Raw genomic sequence first — 16,313 nt, forward strand, 5'->3', positions numbered from 1 at the left:
AGCCTGGCTGAACCAGGGTCCTGGAAGCAAAAGCTGGCAGGGTGTGAGAACAAGTCGTGGTCCAACAGGCAGAAAGATCAGCAGCACACTCAGCAGGCGTCATCTTTAGGAGAGTGGTACAGGCCTAAAGAGCCCACACATCCACCAAGGTCATTGGGAGAGGCACTCTTACATATCCTGCAACGATCCAAGGCAGAGTCGGTGGGCCTTGAAAGGGCCTTCTCATGTTTGCACCTGCCTTTTGAAGCTTCCTGATGCAGGACACCTGCCTAGACCCCTCTCTGGTGACACCTCACTGCCTCTCAGAAATGTTTTTTTGTTCATGGAGTGATTCTCCAGATGTCAGGTGGGGTCTTGTCCCATCACCTGCTATCTGTTCCATTTAACTGGAGGTGCTGGAGATCGAGGCTTTTGTCTGCTTCCCAGTCTGTGGCCTCTCATCCGTTCGCCAAATGCTTTAGTTTGGTGGTGGGAGTGACCTGCCACTTGCTTGTTTAACTTTGCTCTTTGCGGTGGTGACGTTTTGCTTGTTAGCTACCTTGGGCGGTCCAGTTTTGAGCTAGGAAGTGGGATAAAAAGATTGTTAAATAATGCAGAATAAATGAACGGTGGTCAGAGGGAGCAGTTTGATAGCAGGAGCGACTGGGACTGTGGCAGCCCTAGGTCCTGAATAAATGACTGGAAGTCAGAAGATATCAGAGTCTGGAGGCCGGCGCAGAAGGGAGCTTGTTGCACTGACAGAGGAAGGAAGCAGGAAGTATAGATAATGTCAAAGGTAAAGAAGGGTAGCCAAGAGCTGGCGAGCAAGGGCTGCAGGGGGAACTAAATCTAGGAGGCTTCTCATTGCAGGTTGAAAGGTCTGGAGCAGGTGACCAAAGCCACCATGCTGGGCCATTTGCTTCCAGTGCTGCTGACCTCCCTGATGCATCCCAACCTCCAGACGCTGACTATGGCTGATGCGCTGATGCCCCAGCTGGTCCAGCTGGTCCTCTATACCAGCCAGGTATGTACTTTCTCTTCCTGCTGCAGCTTTTAAGCCTCTGACTGGCTGGGAGTTCCTCCCCCCCCCCTTGAGAAAATCCTCACAGTTGAAGCTGTAATGCAGAATATCAACAATGGACGTCATGCCCTGTCTCAAGCTTTTGAATAGTGCTGATGCCCATGGGGCACATTGCAAGGGTGGGTGTGCCTTGCGCAACGCTGGGTTGGGATCGCGTCTCCTCTTGCGACGGGCAGCATGTATTCATTATCAGCCCTGCGGAATACCAGTAGTATCACTGACGCACTGAGCATCCTCGCACCCTTCTCAAGCACATGATGGAATCAAGTGGTCGTAAAGACCAATACATGGACGTGGCATGACCTCTCCAGTTATTTCCCTCCAGAAGCAAGAGGCAGCATAAATGACTACTCGACTTCACTAACAGCCAACCACCCTTGTGTTTTGTTATAGACGGCCTTGTTGCTGAAAATTCAGTCTCCGGTGTTCTCCGAAGTGGGCTGTTCTCCTGGAGGTTCATCAGAGCAGAGGGGCAAGCTGTTCCCTGAAGAGAGGTGATTGGTGTACCCTCATCAAACTGCCCTTAGACACCCAGCTCAGTCATATATGGAGAGCACTCTCTAATTTACTGGCGGTGTTGCTCCTAGAATGTCTCTTACTGGAGAGTGATTTATTGGAGAATGATTCAGAGGCAAGGAACTGTACGGAGTCGGTGCTGAGATTGCTGTGTAAAATTATTGCGCAGGCTGATGAAGAAGCCTTCCTGTAAAGGGCTGAAAGAAACCACAAGGCATACTTGTCTTGCCCCCTGCCTCCCTCACCACCTTACAGAAAATGGGCAAACGTTGATGCTGAGACTGCAGTTGGGTTGGGTTCCTGGGAAACCTAGTGGATCCCGAATTAGAGGACACGGAGTCATGGAGCCTATGGGGACCCATAGTGGGGAAAAGGTTCCAGGGGGGGTTAGGTCCCAAGTGGGGTTAGGTTCCAGGGGACCCTAGAGGGGAAATCCATGTCCTTCCTTGAATTCGTTGCTTTAATTCCTTGTGCTGTAGCAAATTGACATTCTCTCTGCTGAACTGCTGCCTAGTGTTCTGTTAGACTTTAATTTGTTTTGAGGCTTTGAAGGTTCACCAGAGATTTGGCCATCTGGGGAAATTTTAGCACAGCTTCGTCTGGTGCCCCCCCCTCGCCTTGAAACACAAGCTTACTGAGAAGGGCGGGAGAAAGCTGGAAGGATAGGAGTACAGTCTCTGCCGTCGGGGAGGGGAGGGGGGCTCTGCTTCCACTTAGAGCGGGTGTGGGAGGGCAGTCTTGCTCGCACTGCTTCACACCCCCCCCACACACACACACTTTTGTTACTCGCTGACCTCACAACCTGGTACAAACCAAGAGCAACAAGTGAATACGAAGTGGCTGATTATTTTACCCTGCCCCTGGCTACCAAAAGCCAGTCTGAATAAAAATGCTTTAAGCTGCTTCTGAATGATATGCAGGGCTTAGGCTCTGGTGAGTCTCCAAGGCTAGAGAATTCCAAAACTGAGGGGTAGCCACCAAAAGTACCTTTCTGTACTCTTAGTGCACTTAAGAGAGCATTTCTGATTTGATCTTAAATAATGTGACGGGACAAAAGGTTGCAAGAGCTCCTTGGATAGGCTGGACCCAGGCTGCTGGTGGCTTGGGAGTCAGAGACAGTCACCTTGCACTGGCTATTCCAGGCATCCCGCTAAGTGACTCCTTCCCTAACGTTTCGTTTGAATTTTTTCCCCTGCACCAGAATGCTAGAAGAGAAGGAAGAGCCGGGGTTCCTCACCGGCTTGAAAATCCCAGCTCCCTGGGCTGCTGGAAAAACTGTAGAGACCGTTCACCCTGTCAGGGACAACTATAAATTTAAGGAGACGGTGCATATTCCAGGAGCCCGTTGCTTGTACCTGAGGTTTGACAGTCGATGTTCCTCGCAGTATGATTATGATAAGGTAAGCAGGGGTCGTGATGGGGACCTTGGTGGGGGCAGTGCTCACCAGAAGGATTGTCCCACTGAAGCAGAGGGGGTTCTGGCATGGCTCCTGCTGGTGTTAGTAAAGAGAGATTGTACAGGAACATCTTCAGTGGATTGTGCCCCTCAGGACTTTCGCTTGTGAATTTGACACCATGTTCATGAAAGATGTGCTGGCCCATTGCCTGTAGAAGGGGGAGGCTCTGTCTGACACCCAAGTGAGCATGCAAAGGGGAGAGAGGAGCAAGATCCTCTGCGTCTGGCCCTCTGTGCAGGGCAGCTTGAGGCAGTGTTTTCTTGGTCTGGCTCACTTCTGCCAGCACTGCTAGGCTTGGGAAAAGCTACTTAGAAGAACTCGGGGTGGGTTAAGGTGCAGGTGTGTGGGCAGGGTCTGGTCTAGAGGGTAGAGCCTCTATTTGCCTGAAGATAACATCCACAAGGTCGCCAGTTCGAGGCCACCGGCACCGTGCGACCTTGAAGCAGCTGGCAAGCTGAAGCCGAGCTATTCCATCTGCTCTGAGCGTGGGAGGATGGAGGCCAGAATGTGAGACCAGATCAGAGAGAAACACCTGAATGTTGTGGTTCTTGAAAGAAAGAACCTTCTTTCATTTGTAAAAATCCCTACAGGGGTTTAAATAAGCCTGCTTATGTAAACCGCCTTGAATAAAGTCTTGAATAAAGACCAAGAAAGGCGGTATATAAATACCTGTATTATTATTATTATTAAAAGTTACTTGAAAGATTGAAGCGTCCATAAACTTGCAGGTTGTCTTTGTCTTTATGTCCTCTAATGGTATATTTCATGGCTTTGAAGCTGGTGATCTACGCAGGCCCCAACACAAACAGTCGGAAGGTGGCTGAATACGGGGGCAACACCCTTGGGTACGGCAGCCGTAGCGTCTTGGGAACTGGCTGGCCCAAAGACTTAGTAAAGGTATGGAATTACTGTGTCTGATTTCATCTTGTGTTTTCTTCTCTCCCCCACCACTTTTCACTCAGCGTGGCAGGGGAGTGGGAGGAAGAGATGAGTTTTTATCCCCCTCTGATGGCGTGGATGCAGGCAACAGGACCAGCCCATGCATAAGCCCTCTGGCAACAGATGGGGGGGGGGGAATCTACTTCTGTCTGCCCACTTACTTCCACTGCTTTTCCTCCCACTCCTTGGATTGGAAATGCAGAGAAGAGTGATGGGCTAGTGTCGCAAACTTAGGGGGTTTAGGGGTGCTCAGAGTTTTTGGTTCTTGAACCCTAAAGCCCTCAAGGCTCCCCTGTTCAGTAGTACTGCTACCACCCTGTATGTGCCAGTGCCTCAGTCCAGGGACACTGAGACTCTCTAGGCTTAACTCTATCCCTTGCAGGCACGGAGCTCTTTCTCCAACTAAAGCTTCAGTCCTCAAGTTACTAGACCTCAATGAGCACTTGGTAACTTGCTGAACGGCTAGGCAGGATTCTGAACCTTTGTCCCCAACAGAAAATGAAACAGCTTGGTAAAAGAGATTTTAGTTTATTAAGTACATCAGGTTACATAAGGCAGCAAATGCTAGAGGCATAAACATCTAGGAAACATATCAGCAATAAAATAACAAAGCTAGCTGGCTATCTCTATCAATCCCTCTCTCTCACCTGGGTCAGTTACTCTTGTAGATCTCTTAGCTCCAGGCTACCTGTGAGGCCAGGTGCCCATGGTGGACAAGGGAGCTTGCAGCGTGCAGGAAGTTGCACCCTGCCCAAGAAGAGCTGGACACACCCCTTGGGGCACTCATTAGTATGCTTCTTATGCTAATAGTGCTGAGGTGACTTCAAACTTATTTAGACTGTCCAATCAGAAACTTTTGAGGACAGAACCTTCTTAAAGTTGGCCTGGTTGCTAACCCTTCATAGTTCTTTCCCCCTCCCAACTGGAGATCCATAGCTGCACTCCATCCACGGTTGATCAGGTGCCCCTCAGTCTACTGAGGTGTTAAACATTCCAAGGGGTTGTAATTCTTGTTGTCTGTCCTTTCCGGCCAGCAAAGGAGAGACAGCAATCTTTGTGTTTGTCTCCTCACATTCTTGTCGCTAGGAACTGCGAGCCACTTCTCCGTTACTGACTTAGTTTGGTTCAGGCTCCACATGCTAACCTAGGCCTAACATGAACATATTCATGACAGCTAGAGCAGTGATTTTCAACCTTTTTCATCTCACGGCACACTGACAAGGCACTAAAACGGTCAAGGCACACCACCAGGTTTTTGACAACTGACAAGGCACACCATGCTGCCGCTGGGGGCTCACATCTCCCATTGGCCCTATTAATAAATTACCTTCCCCCAAATTCCTGTGGCACACCTGAGGACCACTCACGTCACACCAGTGTGCCACGGCACAGTGGTTGAAAATGGCTGGGCTAGAGTGTCCCCACTTTCCTCCACACTTCCACTTCTATTCCATCTCTTCTCCGTTTCAGGGAGTGGAAGGAGCAGAGGTAATAGGGAAGAGACACCTTTTGGCACACCGCCCCAGCTGCAGGGAGGTCTTGGGCAGCCCTGGAGGGTGGAGAGAAGGGGTCAAAACAAGGAGAGGCTGCAGGGCTTGAGTGAGTGCACCCCACATCTGATGACTTTTTAAATGGATTTTTTCCCCCACTTTGCCTTTCCAACATGCCAGGTGGAAGGGGACACTGTGACCTTCTCCTTTGAAATGAGGAGTGGCCGAGAACACAACACTCCAGACAAAGCCATGTGGGGCTTTGCTTGCACAGTTCGAGCACAGGTAAGCTTGTGCGAGGTTTGTGTTCTGTGTGGCTCGTTAACTGTCAGTATACTGGATTTTTTTTTGTAGTGGGGGGGGGGAAGGAATTGAATAAGGGGTGTTGTATTTACCTAATAGTATCACCCAGCAGCTTATAGGTGAAGCTGAATAGACTATTGAACTTTGGCTGCTCATCCAGAACCCCACACAGGTGTGGGAGTCCAAATGGGAATATCTGCAACAACTTGGCAGGACTCTGAACCCAAGCCTGCCGTACGAGGATTTGACTCTCATGTGTGGCATTTTTCCCCCTCCCTGTTGAAGGAATCCTCGGAGGACGTATCCGGAGGCTTGCCTTTTTTGGTAGACCTTGCTCTGGGCTTGTCTGTGCTGGCTTGCTCCATGCTGAGGATCCTGTACAATGGGCCGGAGATAACCAAAGAGGAAGAAGCATGCCAAGAACTTCTGAGGTCCAAGCTTTTGCAGAGGTGAGTGGCAGAAATACGTCAGTCTGAAAGGGAAACCTGTTTCTTGATTCCCAAAGTCAGACCCTCTGATGTGTGCACCTAACCGAGGACCAAGCTGCATGCAATGAAGAAGGGCTGTGATTAGCTGTCCCATCATCTTTTACTTGGATATCAAGCACTCCTGGGGGTTCCATGGCTAGAGAAATGGGGAGTAGACCAGAGAGAGAGAATGCCTTTTGCTTGCGATGCTTGCCGGCACCCTTGCAGTGATCTTCTTGGCTCCAGGAAAAGGCCCTTTTAATTTTCAACTACCAATTGTAATTGCCACTGTTTCTGTTGACTGTCGATGCTTATTTTATTTGGTAGATTTTTGAGAGATGGTATAGAAATCTCCCCGTCAATTAAACCTTTCCCTTATATAACTTGCCTGATCGAAATCCTGCTCGCAAGTGCACACAGCTGTCGTTAACCAGGCTGCTGGAAGAAAGACGGTTATAAGTATCTGTCTCCCCCCCCCCCACAATCAATAGCAGGCTGGAGGGGGGAAGATTCAATACCCTTCTGGAGTTTGGCTGCAATCCAAGTCCTGCGTCTGCCCTCTTTAGTGCTTTTGATCAAAGAAAGAGGCAGCAGGGGGAATGGATCAAGGGCCTTCCCACATGGCATCTCGTTTGGCCCTCAGTTCCAGCCACCTGCAACGGGGTGGTGTTTCTGAAGCTGCATTTCTGAAATCGGACAGACAGACAAATTGCAAATGAACGGGACTCGGAGCAGAGAAGGCGGGCAGTCCACGGGGGCCGAAGCGCCAGCTGGCTTTTGTAGAACGGCTTCCTTTCCATTCTCACTTAAAGGTCTTTGTGGCTGTGTTTCTTTCGGAGCAGTAGAATTGCTCTGGAGGCCTTTGATGTCAGGGTGGAGAGATGGAAAAGGAGAACTGGATTGGAAAGAAGCGAAAGACTTTTTTTCTGCTCTGGTTTCATTTCTCCAGGTGCCAGTGGCAAGTGGAAGCCAATGGCGTTATCTCTCCGGCCCTCACGCCCAGCCCGTCCCCACTGCCTCTCACCATAGATGAGGATCGTGAGTTCACGTACCCGTCGGATGTCCTCGTGCCCCCTGTTGGGCACTATTTTGACCTGCCACGGATCAGGCTCCCTCCCGGGATCATGATAAAACTCAGGGAAATATCCGGGCGCGCTCGGCCTCAGTTTAGACCCAGCATCCGGTATGTAATGGTCATTTTCTGCCTCCTCCCCATTCCACTTTTTTTTCTCTCTGGGCAGCTTTGTTTCTTAAGTTGCTGTTTGATCAAGTGCTTTGATTTCCTGGTCCTATGTACAGTTTTCCCCTCTTAACCTCCCTCTCAAAGTCTTTCTTGCCCTCAATCCATTTAAATTTGGTGCCATTGAAACGAAATGCACCTTTTTGCAATCATTTTGTGGCTTTCACCTTCAACAGGGAGGTGATCCAGCCGGATATCATGGAGGAAATGGTGGTTTCGTGCGTGATCAAGCACTTGAATCTGGTCGATGCGCTCCAGTCCCTGATAAACTTTCAGTACCAGGAGGAGCATGCGGAGGAATATGACTTGCTTTGTAAAATTATGGGAGAGACTTTTAAAAAGCTGAATGCCATGGAAAGGCAGTTGCAGGTAAGAATGCTCTGGAAGACCTGTTTCCTGCACAGAGGGAGAGGATGGCGGTGTTTTCAGAATGAAAATCTGTGTCTCCTAGAAGGACCAACTGTTACCCTGCACATGCCCAGTCTTCTCTAATCTTGGAAGCTAAGCAGGGTCAGGCCTGGTTAGTACTTGGATGGGAGTCCGCCTGGGAATACCGGGTGCTGTAGGCTTCTACCATAGTCTTTCCAGACTGAAGGTTGCCAACCATCTCCCTATACTGAACACTATCTCCCGATCTTGTCTGATCTCGGAAGCTAAGCAGGGTCAGGCGTGGTTAGTACTTGGATGGGAGACCGCCTGGGAATACTGGGTGCTGTAGGCTTATACCATAGTCTTTCCAGACTGAAGGTTGCCAACTAGAAGGACCGCAGTGTGCCAACTGCCCTCGTAGTTTACACTTAGCTGAAATGCATTTGACGCACCTCTTGTCTTTTGGCCAGAGTGTCGCCGAGCTTGAACAGAAATGGCAAAGTGAAGTGGAAGATGCCATGCATGGGAAACTGGAGAACAATGTGCCCTTCTTCTATGACTACCACTTTAATGAGGTGAGCATCTCGCACTGGTATCAGTGAGACTAGGAGAAATTAGGTAACGCTTTTTCTGGATTGGCATATCCTTGCTCCACTCCTATAGGACTTGAGTTCTCAAACCTTTTAGTACCAGGGCCCCATAATCTGTTGGGTCCCACTAGAACTGATGTCATTAATGTGGAAGTGATGTCATGGCCGGATATGACATCATCGAGCAGGAAAATTTTTAACATCCCATACGGCAAAATTAAATTTGATTAACTAAATTTAAAAGTTTACAATAAGTATAAGTTTAAAGTATTTAATATAAAGAATAATCCTCCTAGCCCTCCCAAGCCGTTCTGATCTGTTTAAAAAAAAAATCCCAACATCCTAAAGGCTGCCATCTTATCCACACTTACCTGGAAATAGGCCCCATTGACTTTCATTGTTAAAAGCATGTACAGAGTAGCCTGTTAAAAGTATAGATCTGTCACATTTCCCCAAATGCAGTCACATACCGTAAGTCTAATCTACAGTATTTAAACTAAAATACGCATTGAAATGAATGGGGACCCAACTAAAATTGGCCCACGACCCACCTAGTGAGTCCTGACCCACAGTTTGAGAAACACTGCTTCAGAACGTTGTCCTCATTTATTGGTGCCGGTGGGTGAATCATGCACATTTTAAAACCGACTATCCCTGTGTTGGAAATTAGGTTGTAAACAATGATTGCTTCTGATTCCAGGAAATGTTGGTTTCTGAAAGTCTTAGTGTAAAACTGAGGCGCCTCTAAAGTGCATGACATCTTTCCCAGCATGCACGATGGTAATAAAATGGCACAGTTAGAACTGGATAATGCAAACGGGCCTGATTCTGGGGTGTGCAGCATTTTAGCATAATCAGAATCATTTATGAGACTGGAGGGGAGAGTAACCTGAGATTTTTTGTACAGAAGAGCAGCCCAGCCAGAAGTGAGACCAAATGTTGTCACTGATGCTGCTTTGATGTGTATTGTTCTTATTTCATGATGTTGTTATGCTGTTTGATACTGTGGTGAGTGACTTGAAAGCAAATGTATGTGGGGAAGAGCAGCATATAAATATGCAAATCAAATCCAAATCACTTGATTGTCACCCTGAGCAGAATATGCCTGGACCGCCTATTTCTATGTGTTTTCTCCCCTCTCTGTAGAGCAAAATGAAAGAACTGGAACTTCTGTGCTCAATGAAAGAAGTTTCTTTTGATGGGAGTGATCTCGAGAACATGGTTCTCTCACTGAGGTTAGTGCAGTCTTTGTGGTTTTGACAGAGATCTGCTGTCTGGGGTGGTGCTAAATCCGGGGTCTCCATGTATAGTTCTCCAGCTCCCTCATCTAGGGTCAGCTTCCTAACATCTGCTTCTTCTTCCATTTGAAGGACTGTTTCCCACCCCAAGGTGTATTTATGAAGATAGAGACCACTGAGCTAGATGGTCATCACAAGCTGTGGCCTGCTGTGTTCACAAAGAGCTGTCCAGGCTGGACACTTTCCATTCCCTGCTGCAGCTTCCTTTCTTCATGGCTGATCATAGAAACTCATTCCGGAGAGCCACGTCCTCTGCCTGTTCCCCCGGAAGACTCTGTGGCCCAATCTCCCGGGGGAAGCAACTGCCCGTTGTGAGTTTCTATGAGGACTGGCCACAAAGAAAGGAGACTGCAGTGTGGAAGGGAAAGCGCTGCGTCCAGATGGCTTTTTGTGAACACCGAATCCAGCCCACAGGCCGTGGTTTTGAGGCCCCTGATCTAGCTTAACTGGATTCCGCCTTCACTACTTTTAGGGAGAAGTTTTTCCAGGAAGTGAACTCCCTGCTTCAGAAGCCTTTGCACCCCATGGCCAAAACGAAAACTCTGGTCAAGAGCCTGATGAATCGAGCAGAGTTGCTGTTGCACGTCACCATCGCAGCCCAGTCCGGGCTCACCAGAAGTATCTCTGGCACGCCCGCAGAGACACCAGGTAACGACAGCTGCATCCGAAAGGACCGCTTGAAGGATTCTCGTTTCTTTGGGTAAAAGGCTCGCTTGTAGTGTTCCGTTTGCTGCAGCTCAGAAGCTGTTTAGAGCGCGGTTCTGTGCCTGTTCCCTCCACCCCGCTTTGCACATCTTCCCATCTGGAATGTCCACAGCCTTGGTAACAATCCCCCCTCCTCACTTTGATGGAAAGCAAATTATTCCTCATGAAACAGTGCCACAGGTATTGACACTGGTGGCCCCAAGCCTGCTGAGCAGGCGCCACCAGTCCCTCGCGTGTGTGTGTCAGGCATGAAAGATGTGTGACGGTGCCTCACAGGAAAGCGACCCATGCTGAGTGTGTCGGTGGGAACTCCCAGCGCATGGTCCCAGCCCACCTAGAATCCATGCTCCTTTCTCTTCTCCCGATTCTGCAGCCTGCAAGTCGGCTTCAGAAACGAAGGTGATATCCCACGCCGTCCGCCAGCCTGTTTTTCTGCGCAGTATGTCCGCACCATCCGACCTCGAAATGATTGCGAATGAAGATCTGGAGTTCACACGCTCGAGCCAGAGGTACACATCATTACACCAACAGTCTGCCTTGCCTGTTGGTGTAATCGGGGTGCTCAATCCAACAATATCTGTGTTTCCCCCAATAGGCGGCGCCACGTTGCAAGTCACAGAAGCAGCTCCTTCACTCTTCTCCAGTCCCTGACCATCGAGGACAGCCGAGATAAACCCACCTACAGTGTCTTGCTGGGGCAGCTGTTTGCCTTCATTGGGACCAATCCTGACCAAGCTGTAAGTCACGTCAGCAGGGCTTTTCTGATTGTGGCACCGACTCTGCAGGATGCCCTTGACAAGAAAGGCTGCCAGGTCTGCTGTTCCTTTCCCGCCATGATTGATCAGGCTTTACTTTGACCTAAAGATGGCTTCTGAATGTAAGACAGATTGTGACCCCAGGGTGCTCTTGTTTGCAAGCGGCATCCCGGCTAAGTGGAAATTTGAATCTCCCAGTTGACATGCCGTCCTTTCCACGTATGTGCAGGTTCTTGGTTTTGGAGGCAGGCTGCCTCTGATTGCCAGATGCAGGGGAGGGCACCAGGACGCAGGTTGTGTCTGTTGTCTTGTGTGCTCCCTGGGGCATTTGGTGGGCCGCTGTGAGATACGGCAAGCTGGACTAGATGGGCCTATGGCCTGATCCAGTGGGGCTGTTCTTATGTTCTTAACTACAATTCCCAGGAAGCCTTGCAGGTCTCTTGTTATCTGGTGTGCTCTCTGGGGCATTTGGTGGGCCACTGTGAGATACTGGAAGCTGTACTAGATGGGCCTATGCCTGATCCAGCAGGGCTGCTCTTATGTTCTCATTTGATCTATAACTCAGACCCAAAACTTTTAAGAGATGTAGTCTGAGCCACTTGGCTGCCCCGCCTCAGACAAGTTTGCCAGGCCTTAACCGTCTTGACGTTCCAGCGGGAGACTCGCGAAATTGACCAGCCGTCCTCTTGCAGGCATCCAGCAGCAGTTTCCTGCTAGCTGCTCAGACCAGGTGGCGCCGTGGAAACACCAGGAAACAAGCCCTGGTGCATATGAGGGAGCTCCTGACGGCGGCCGTCCGCGTCGGTGGCGTGACTCATCTCGTGGGGCCGGTGACGATGGTTCTTCAAGGAGGGCCCCGGTTAGTTCCCCGCTAAGCTTCTCCTTTGGTGCTCTTTGTGTGGAGCTGCTTAATGGAGCTGCTTAAATGCAGCTTAGCTGAAATGCACTGAGAAGGGCCAGGACATGGTACATGAGCTCTCTCTGTGTTGTTTGCACTTCGGCCAGTGGAGAAGCACATTTCGGCTTTGGGTGGGAGAATGGTTCGTAGGGGCAGCTTGAACGGTGTTGATCGGGTTATTGTAACAGGGAAAATGGTCAGAAACCAAAATAGAGGGGAGGGAACTATTGAAAGCTCCAGTCTGAAGTGGGCACAGCCTCCCCTTGAGTCAGACGGGGGCTCGTACCCTGCCTTCCCCACTTGCAACCAGGGATCATGGAGGCATACGGTCCCCACAGGCAGTGGCTGAACTTGGCAGCTCCGTGCAGTCAAGGAGAGGCCCTGTGGGTTCCACCACCTGGAATCTGCAAGCATTTCTTGCACGTGCTCATGAAGTCTCAACACCAGCTGCTTGGAGGGAGCAGCGGGTGAGGGCTGTCGCCTTCGAGCCGGAAGCATCTGGTGGACCAGAGTCAGAAACCAGGTGCTTTGGTCTCCTCTGGCAGGACTCCACCGGCGTTCTTTGCGCATCCGCTCATGCTCGTGTCTCTCCCGTTCTTCAAGGAGCTCGAGGCAGCTGAGTTTTGGGGTAATAGCACTCAACTCTTCCACTTCCCACAGGATTGAAGAGCTCACGTGCGGTGGGATGGTGGAGCAAGTGCAAGAAGCCTTTGGGGAGACGATGACCTCCGTGGTGGCGCTCTGTGCTCGCTACCCCATTGCGTGCGCGAACAGCATTGGCCTCCTGTGCACGATACCTTACACCAGGTAGGCATCTCCAGCTGCGGAAGGACTCGCGAGCAGAGCAGTCAACGTGCCTCTGTCTGCTGACGTTGACATTTCCGCCGTCAGCATTTTCGGAAGATTTAGATGTGGGTGTTATTTGTCTCTGCACCGAGTGGCTTCCTGGTGCATGAAGACTGAACAGCTGAGTGGGTTTAGCGTGAAAAGACTGAAGCGCCCCTCTTGTTCTGTGCCCCCGGGCAGGAGTGAGGAGAAGTGCCTGGTTCGGAGCGGCCTGGTGCAGTTGATGGATCGCCTGTGCAGCTTGAGCAGTCAGACCGAGTCCAGCTCCAGCGAGAAGCAGACGAAGAAGCAGAAGGTGGCCACCATGGCGTGGGCTGCCTTCCAGGTGCTGGCCAACCGCTGCGTGGAGTGGGAGAAAGAAGAAGGTAGGGAGGGAGCCGCCTGGACCATCAGAGAGGAATCGGTGGACATCTTTGTTGAACAAAGATGAACTGAGCAGCCTTCTGTTCTTCAGTATTCTTGGCTCTCCACTGACTCATCAACCGCAATCCTTCTTATGTGCACTGTGCAGGTGGGTCGACGGAGGCTGTGCACTCGGGCCTGGCCCGTCAGGTCTCAAGCCTCCTCACCAACCATCTTGCCCGAGCCACAGAGTGCTGCGGCAACCAGGCGGCCGGAAACGACGCCCTGCAAGACGTCCTCAGCCTTCTGAACGATCTGTCGAGGTACGGCCCGATCTGCGGCCTCTGCGTCGAACGGGTTTTCTAAGTCACGTTGGCGGCAGAACTGAGAAAGAGCTGGAAGTTCTGTGACGATACGGCATCCACGTGCTTAGTCTGTCGCATCCCTTTTGCCTCTTAAAATACGAGCGTCGCGCTGTTGTCCGGTGAAACCTAAGCGTCGCCGTGTGATTTATCGTCCCCCAGGAGTCACATCGGCAAGGCGATTCTGAGCCAGCCGGCCTGCGTGTCCAAACTCCTCTCCCTGCTCTTGGACCAGCGCCCCTCGCCAAAACTCGTCCTCATCATCCTCCAGCTCTGCCGCGCTGCCCTTCCGCTCATGAGCGTGGAGGACTGTGGGAACGTCGAACTGCCCCCCTGGAGCTACTCCGTGCCCTCCCTGAACAGCGAGCAGGACGACCCCAGCGACCCCGCCTCCAAAATCGCCTCCCTGCTCTTAGCAAAGCTGGCTGACTATGTAGTACCAGGTAGCGACCTCTTGAACTTAGATGCTGGAGACGCATCCCCTTTGTCGTCCGAAAGTGCTGTGGGATGGTGGCCTTGGGCGGCCGAGGGCTGGAGCTGGCCTCCTTGGCGTCTAGCCATTGGAATGGGAGAGGCTAGAAACTGGGTTTGTAGTGTCGGTTTGCTCTCCAAGAGGGCCTGTAGTATATTTAAAGCTTATTTTCCTCCCTGCTTTACAGGCTGCCAGACAGTCCTCTCTCCAACAGCCTCTGAGCCCGACACCTCCTTGACGAAGTCCAACCCAAAAGGGTCACTGAAAGGTGACAAAGATCCGGGAGAGGAGAGCGAGGCAGTGGATGGTAAACTCTCCATCTTTATTCATAAGCGGGAAGACCAGTCATCTCATGAGGTCCTCCAGCCACTGCTCAGGTAATTCAGGCTGCCTGGAGTGCAGCGAAGAGATCTGTCTGGCTCAGCTACTCTCACACTCCGTTTGTCCTCCCCTTTGCAGTAGTTCAGAAGGTCGGCCGTTTCGACTGGGAACAGGAGCCAATATGGAGAAGGTGGTTAAGATGGATCGAGACATGACAAAAGTAAGGGGGAAATCGGTGAGCTTCTGTCTTGTCGCCAAACCCATAGGTTGGCAGGCTTGCAGGATCTTCCGATTGCTGGGGCCCCAAGGTCCGCCAGGCACTGGCAGATGCAAAATAGGGGGAGGCGGCAGCTTGGGCTGCAGCCGTACACTGGCCCGGCTGCAAGAATAAACCTGCGCCTTCGTGGCCGCAGATCAGGGGTTCAAAGACAAAGCGGTCAAACTGGCCAGCAGAGCTGTGTACAAGCCGGGTCAGTGAATGCTTGTACATCACAGCTGAGGAGTTGAGTCTGATTTTTTTTTTTCTTTCTGTGCACTTTTCCTTGCTGTGGGGAAGGGGGGGCCAGAAATTCTGGCTGAACAACAGCAGATCACCCAGGGATGCCAATCTAGCCCTGCTTACTCCTGGAATCATTCTGTATGCAGAGAACCAAAAGAATACATCTCATAATTTCTTGATGGCCACTGGCTTGCCGAACCAGTGCTTATGTAGGATTGTGGGGGGCGGGGGAGTGTCTTAGCATTACAAAATTATTGTCCGGCCAGCACATGCCCCAAGAACTGCAAAAGAGGTTTCTTTCTCAGAGTGGCTGCTGTGAGGTGATCACAGAGGAGGCCGCCGCGGCACTGCGGAAGGCCACCAAGTGGGCTCAGTCCGGGCTGATCGTGAGTGTGGGGCCACCAGTAGAAACCGTCAATCCCGAAAGCACCAGCGGCCTGTCGACTGGGGACAAAAAGAAGACGGCTCAAACCTCCATTTGTCGGGAACGGAATTCGGAGCTCGCCAGGTAGGACATCTCCGGCTTGTATTCAGACAGCCTGGAGGCTGTGCCGTTGGGAATTGGTTCACAGATTTAAGCGCGCACACACACACACACACACACACACACACAGAGGACTGGCTTTAGCTTTGCAGTGGACAAAGGCAACGAAAAGGGCAGTGGGCAGCTGGCCCAGATTCACGGCATGTGCCTCTCTTGACAGAACCGACCCTGTTCGGCCCTTCATCAGCGGCCACGTGGCAAACAGCATGGCGGCAGAGGTGATTGCTTTGCTTCACAGCCTGCTCATGGCCCCAGAATCCAATGCAGCTCAGATCTGGACAACCACAGCTGAGAAGGTAAGCTAGAGGAGGAGTCTGTGAGAGTTGTTCTGGTGAGGTATGGGAGGGCTGTGGCACTCTGTCAGTAAAGGGATGGGTTGGTGGGAGTCCTAGCGCCCAGGTGGCGGCGCTTAGTTAGTGCTTGCCAGTAATGGACAAGGAGGGAATGAGTTTGGCCCTTCTGTTTCAGGACCAAATCACACATTAACCGGATTATGTAGCAAGGCCTAGTGGGTTTGTTTGGGGTTTTTTAAAATAGTGCCCTGGATGGGGAGTTGTAACATGAAATGAAGCTGTGCGGGGAGGGAGCAGCTTTAGAACCTTCCCCCGCCCCCCGTTTGGGTCCCCACCCCCCCAGCCACGATTTAAAAAACAAAAAGGAGCACAGAAAACGGCCTCGTTACTGAGTCAGAACTTTGGTCCATCTAGTTCAGTCTGGTTGCGCTGGCTGGCAGGATCTCTCCAGGGCTTCAGGCAGAGAAGGGTCACGGCCTTGCGTGCTGCAGGCTGTTTTGCCACATCTGGATAGAATCAGTCCAGGCTCTCTGCACCTGACCAGCAT

At 51.2% G+C, this 16,313-nt stretch overlaps 1 protein-coding gene across 1 annotated transcript in view; it reads left to right on the top strand.

Annotated features, from left to right (window-relative positions):
• The window catches only part of HECTD4 (HECT domain E3 ubiquitin protein ligase 4), a 78,543-nt gene that overhangs the window by 36,395 nt on the left and 25,835 nt on the right, over window positions 1-16,313 (top strand). The window contains exons 19-40 of the mRNA XM_066609540.1: window positions 850-1,003; window positions 1,454-1,554; window positions 2,778-2,976; window positions 3,811-3,930; window positions 5,643-5,747; window positions 6,051-6,214; window positions 7,182-7,415; window positions 7,649-7,841; window positions 8,312-8,416; window positions 9,578-9,666; window positions 10,202-10,377; window positions 10,808-10,943; window positions 11,030-11,171; window positions 11,882-12,048; window positions 12,748-12,894; window positions 13,114-13,298; window positions 13,445-13,598; window positions 13,800-14,080; window positions 14,297-14,486; window positions 14,569-14,650; window positions 15,235-15,437; window positions 15,634-15,769. Coding sequence (XP_066465637.1) covers window positions 850-1,003; window positions 1,454-1,554; window positions 2,778-2,976; window positions 3,811-3,930; window positions 5,643-5,747; window positions 6,051-6,214; window positions 7,182-7,415; window positions 7,649-7,841; window positions 8,312-8,416; window positions 9,578-9,666; window positions 10,202-10,377; window positions 10,808-10,943; window positions 11,030-11,171; window positions 11,882-12,048; window positions 12,748-12,894; window positions 13,114-13,298; window positions 13,445-13,598; window positions 13,800-14,080; window positions 14,297-14,486; window positions 14,569-14,650; window positions 15,235-15,437; window positions 15,634-15,769 — 3,463 coding nt within the window. The remainder of the gene's footprint in view (window positions 1-849; window positions 1,004-1,453; window positions 1,555-2,777; window positions 2,977-3,810; window positions 3,931-5,642; window positions 5,748-6,050; window positions 6,215-7,181; window positions 7,416-7,648; window positions 7,842-8,311; window positions 8,417-9,577; window positions 9,667-10,201; window positions 10,378-10,807; window positions 10,944-11,029; window positions 11,172-11,881; window positions 12,049-12,747; window positions 12,895-13,113; window positions 13,299-13,444; window positions 13,599-13,799; window positions 14,081-14,296; window positions 14,487-14,568; window positions 14,651-15,234; window positions 15,438-15,633; window positions 15,770-16,313) is intronic.

This window comes from Tiliqua scincoides, chromosome 14, assembly GCF_035046505.1.
Source record: "Tiliqua scincoides isolate rTilSci1 chromosome 14, rTilSci1.hap2, whole genome shotgun sequence".
NCBI classification, from domain to species: Eukaryota; Metazoa; Chordata; class Lepidosauria; order Squamata; family Scincidae; genus Tiliqua; species Tiliqua scincoides.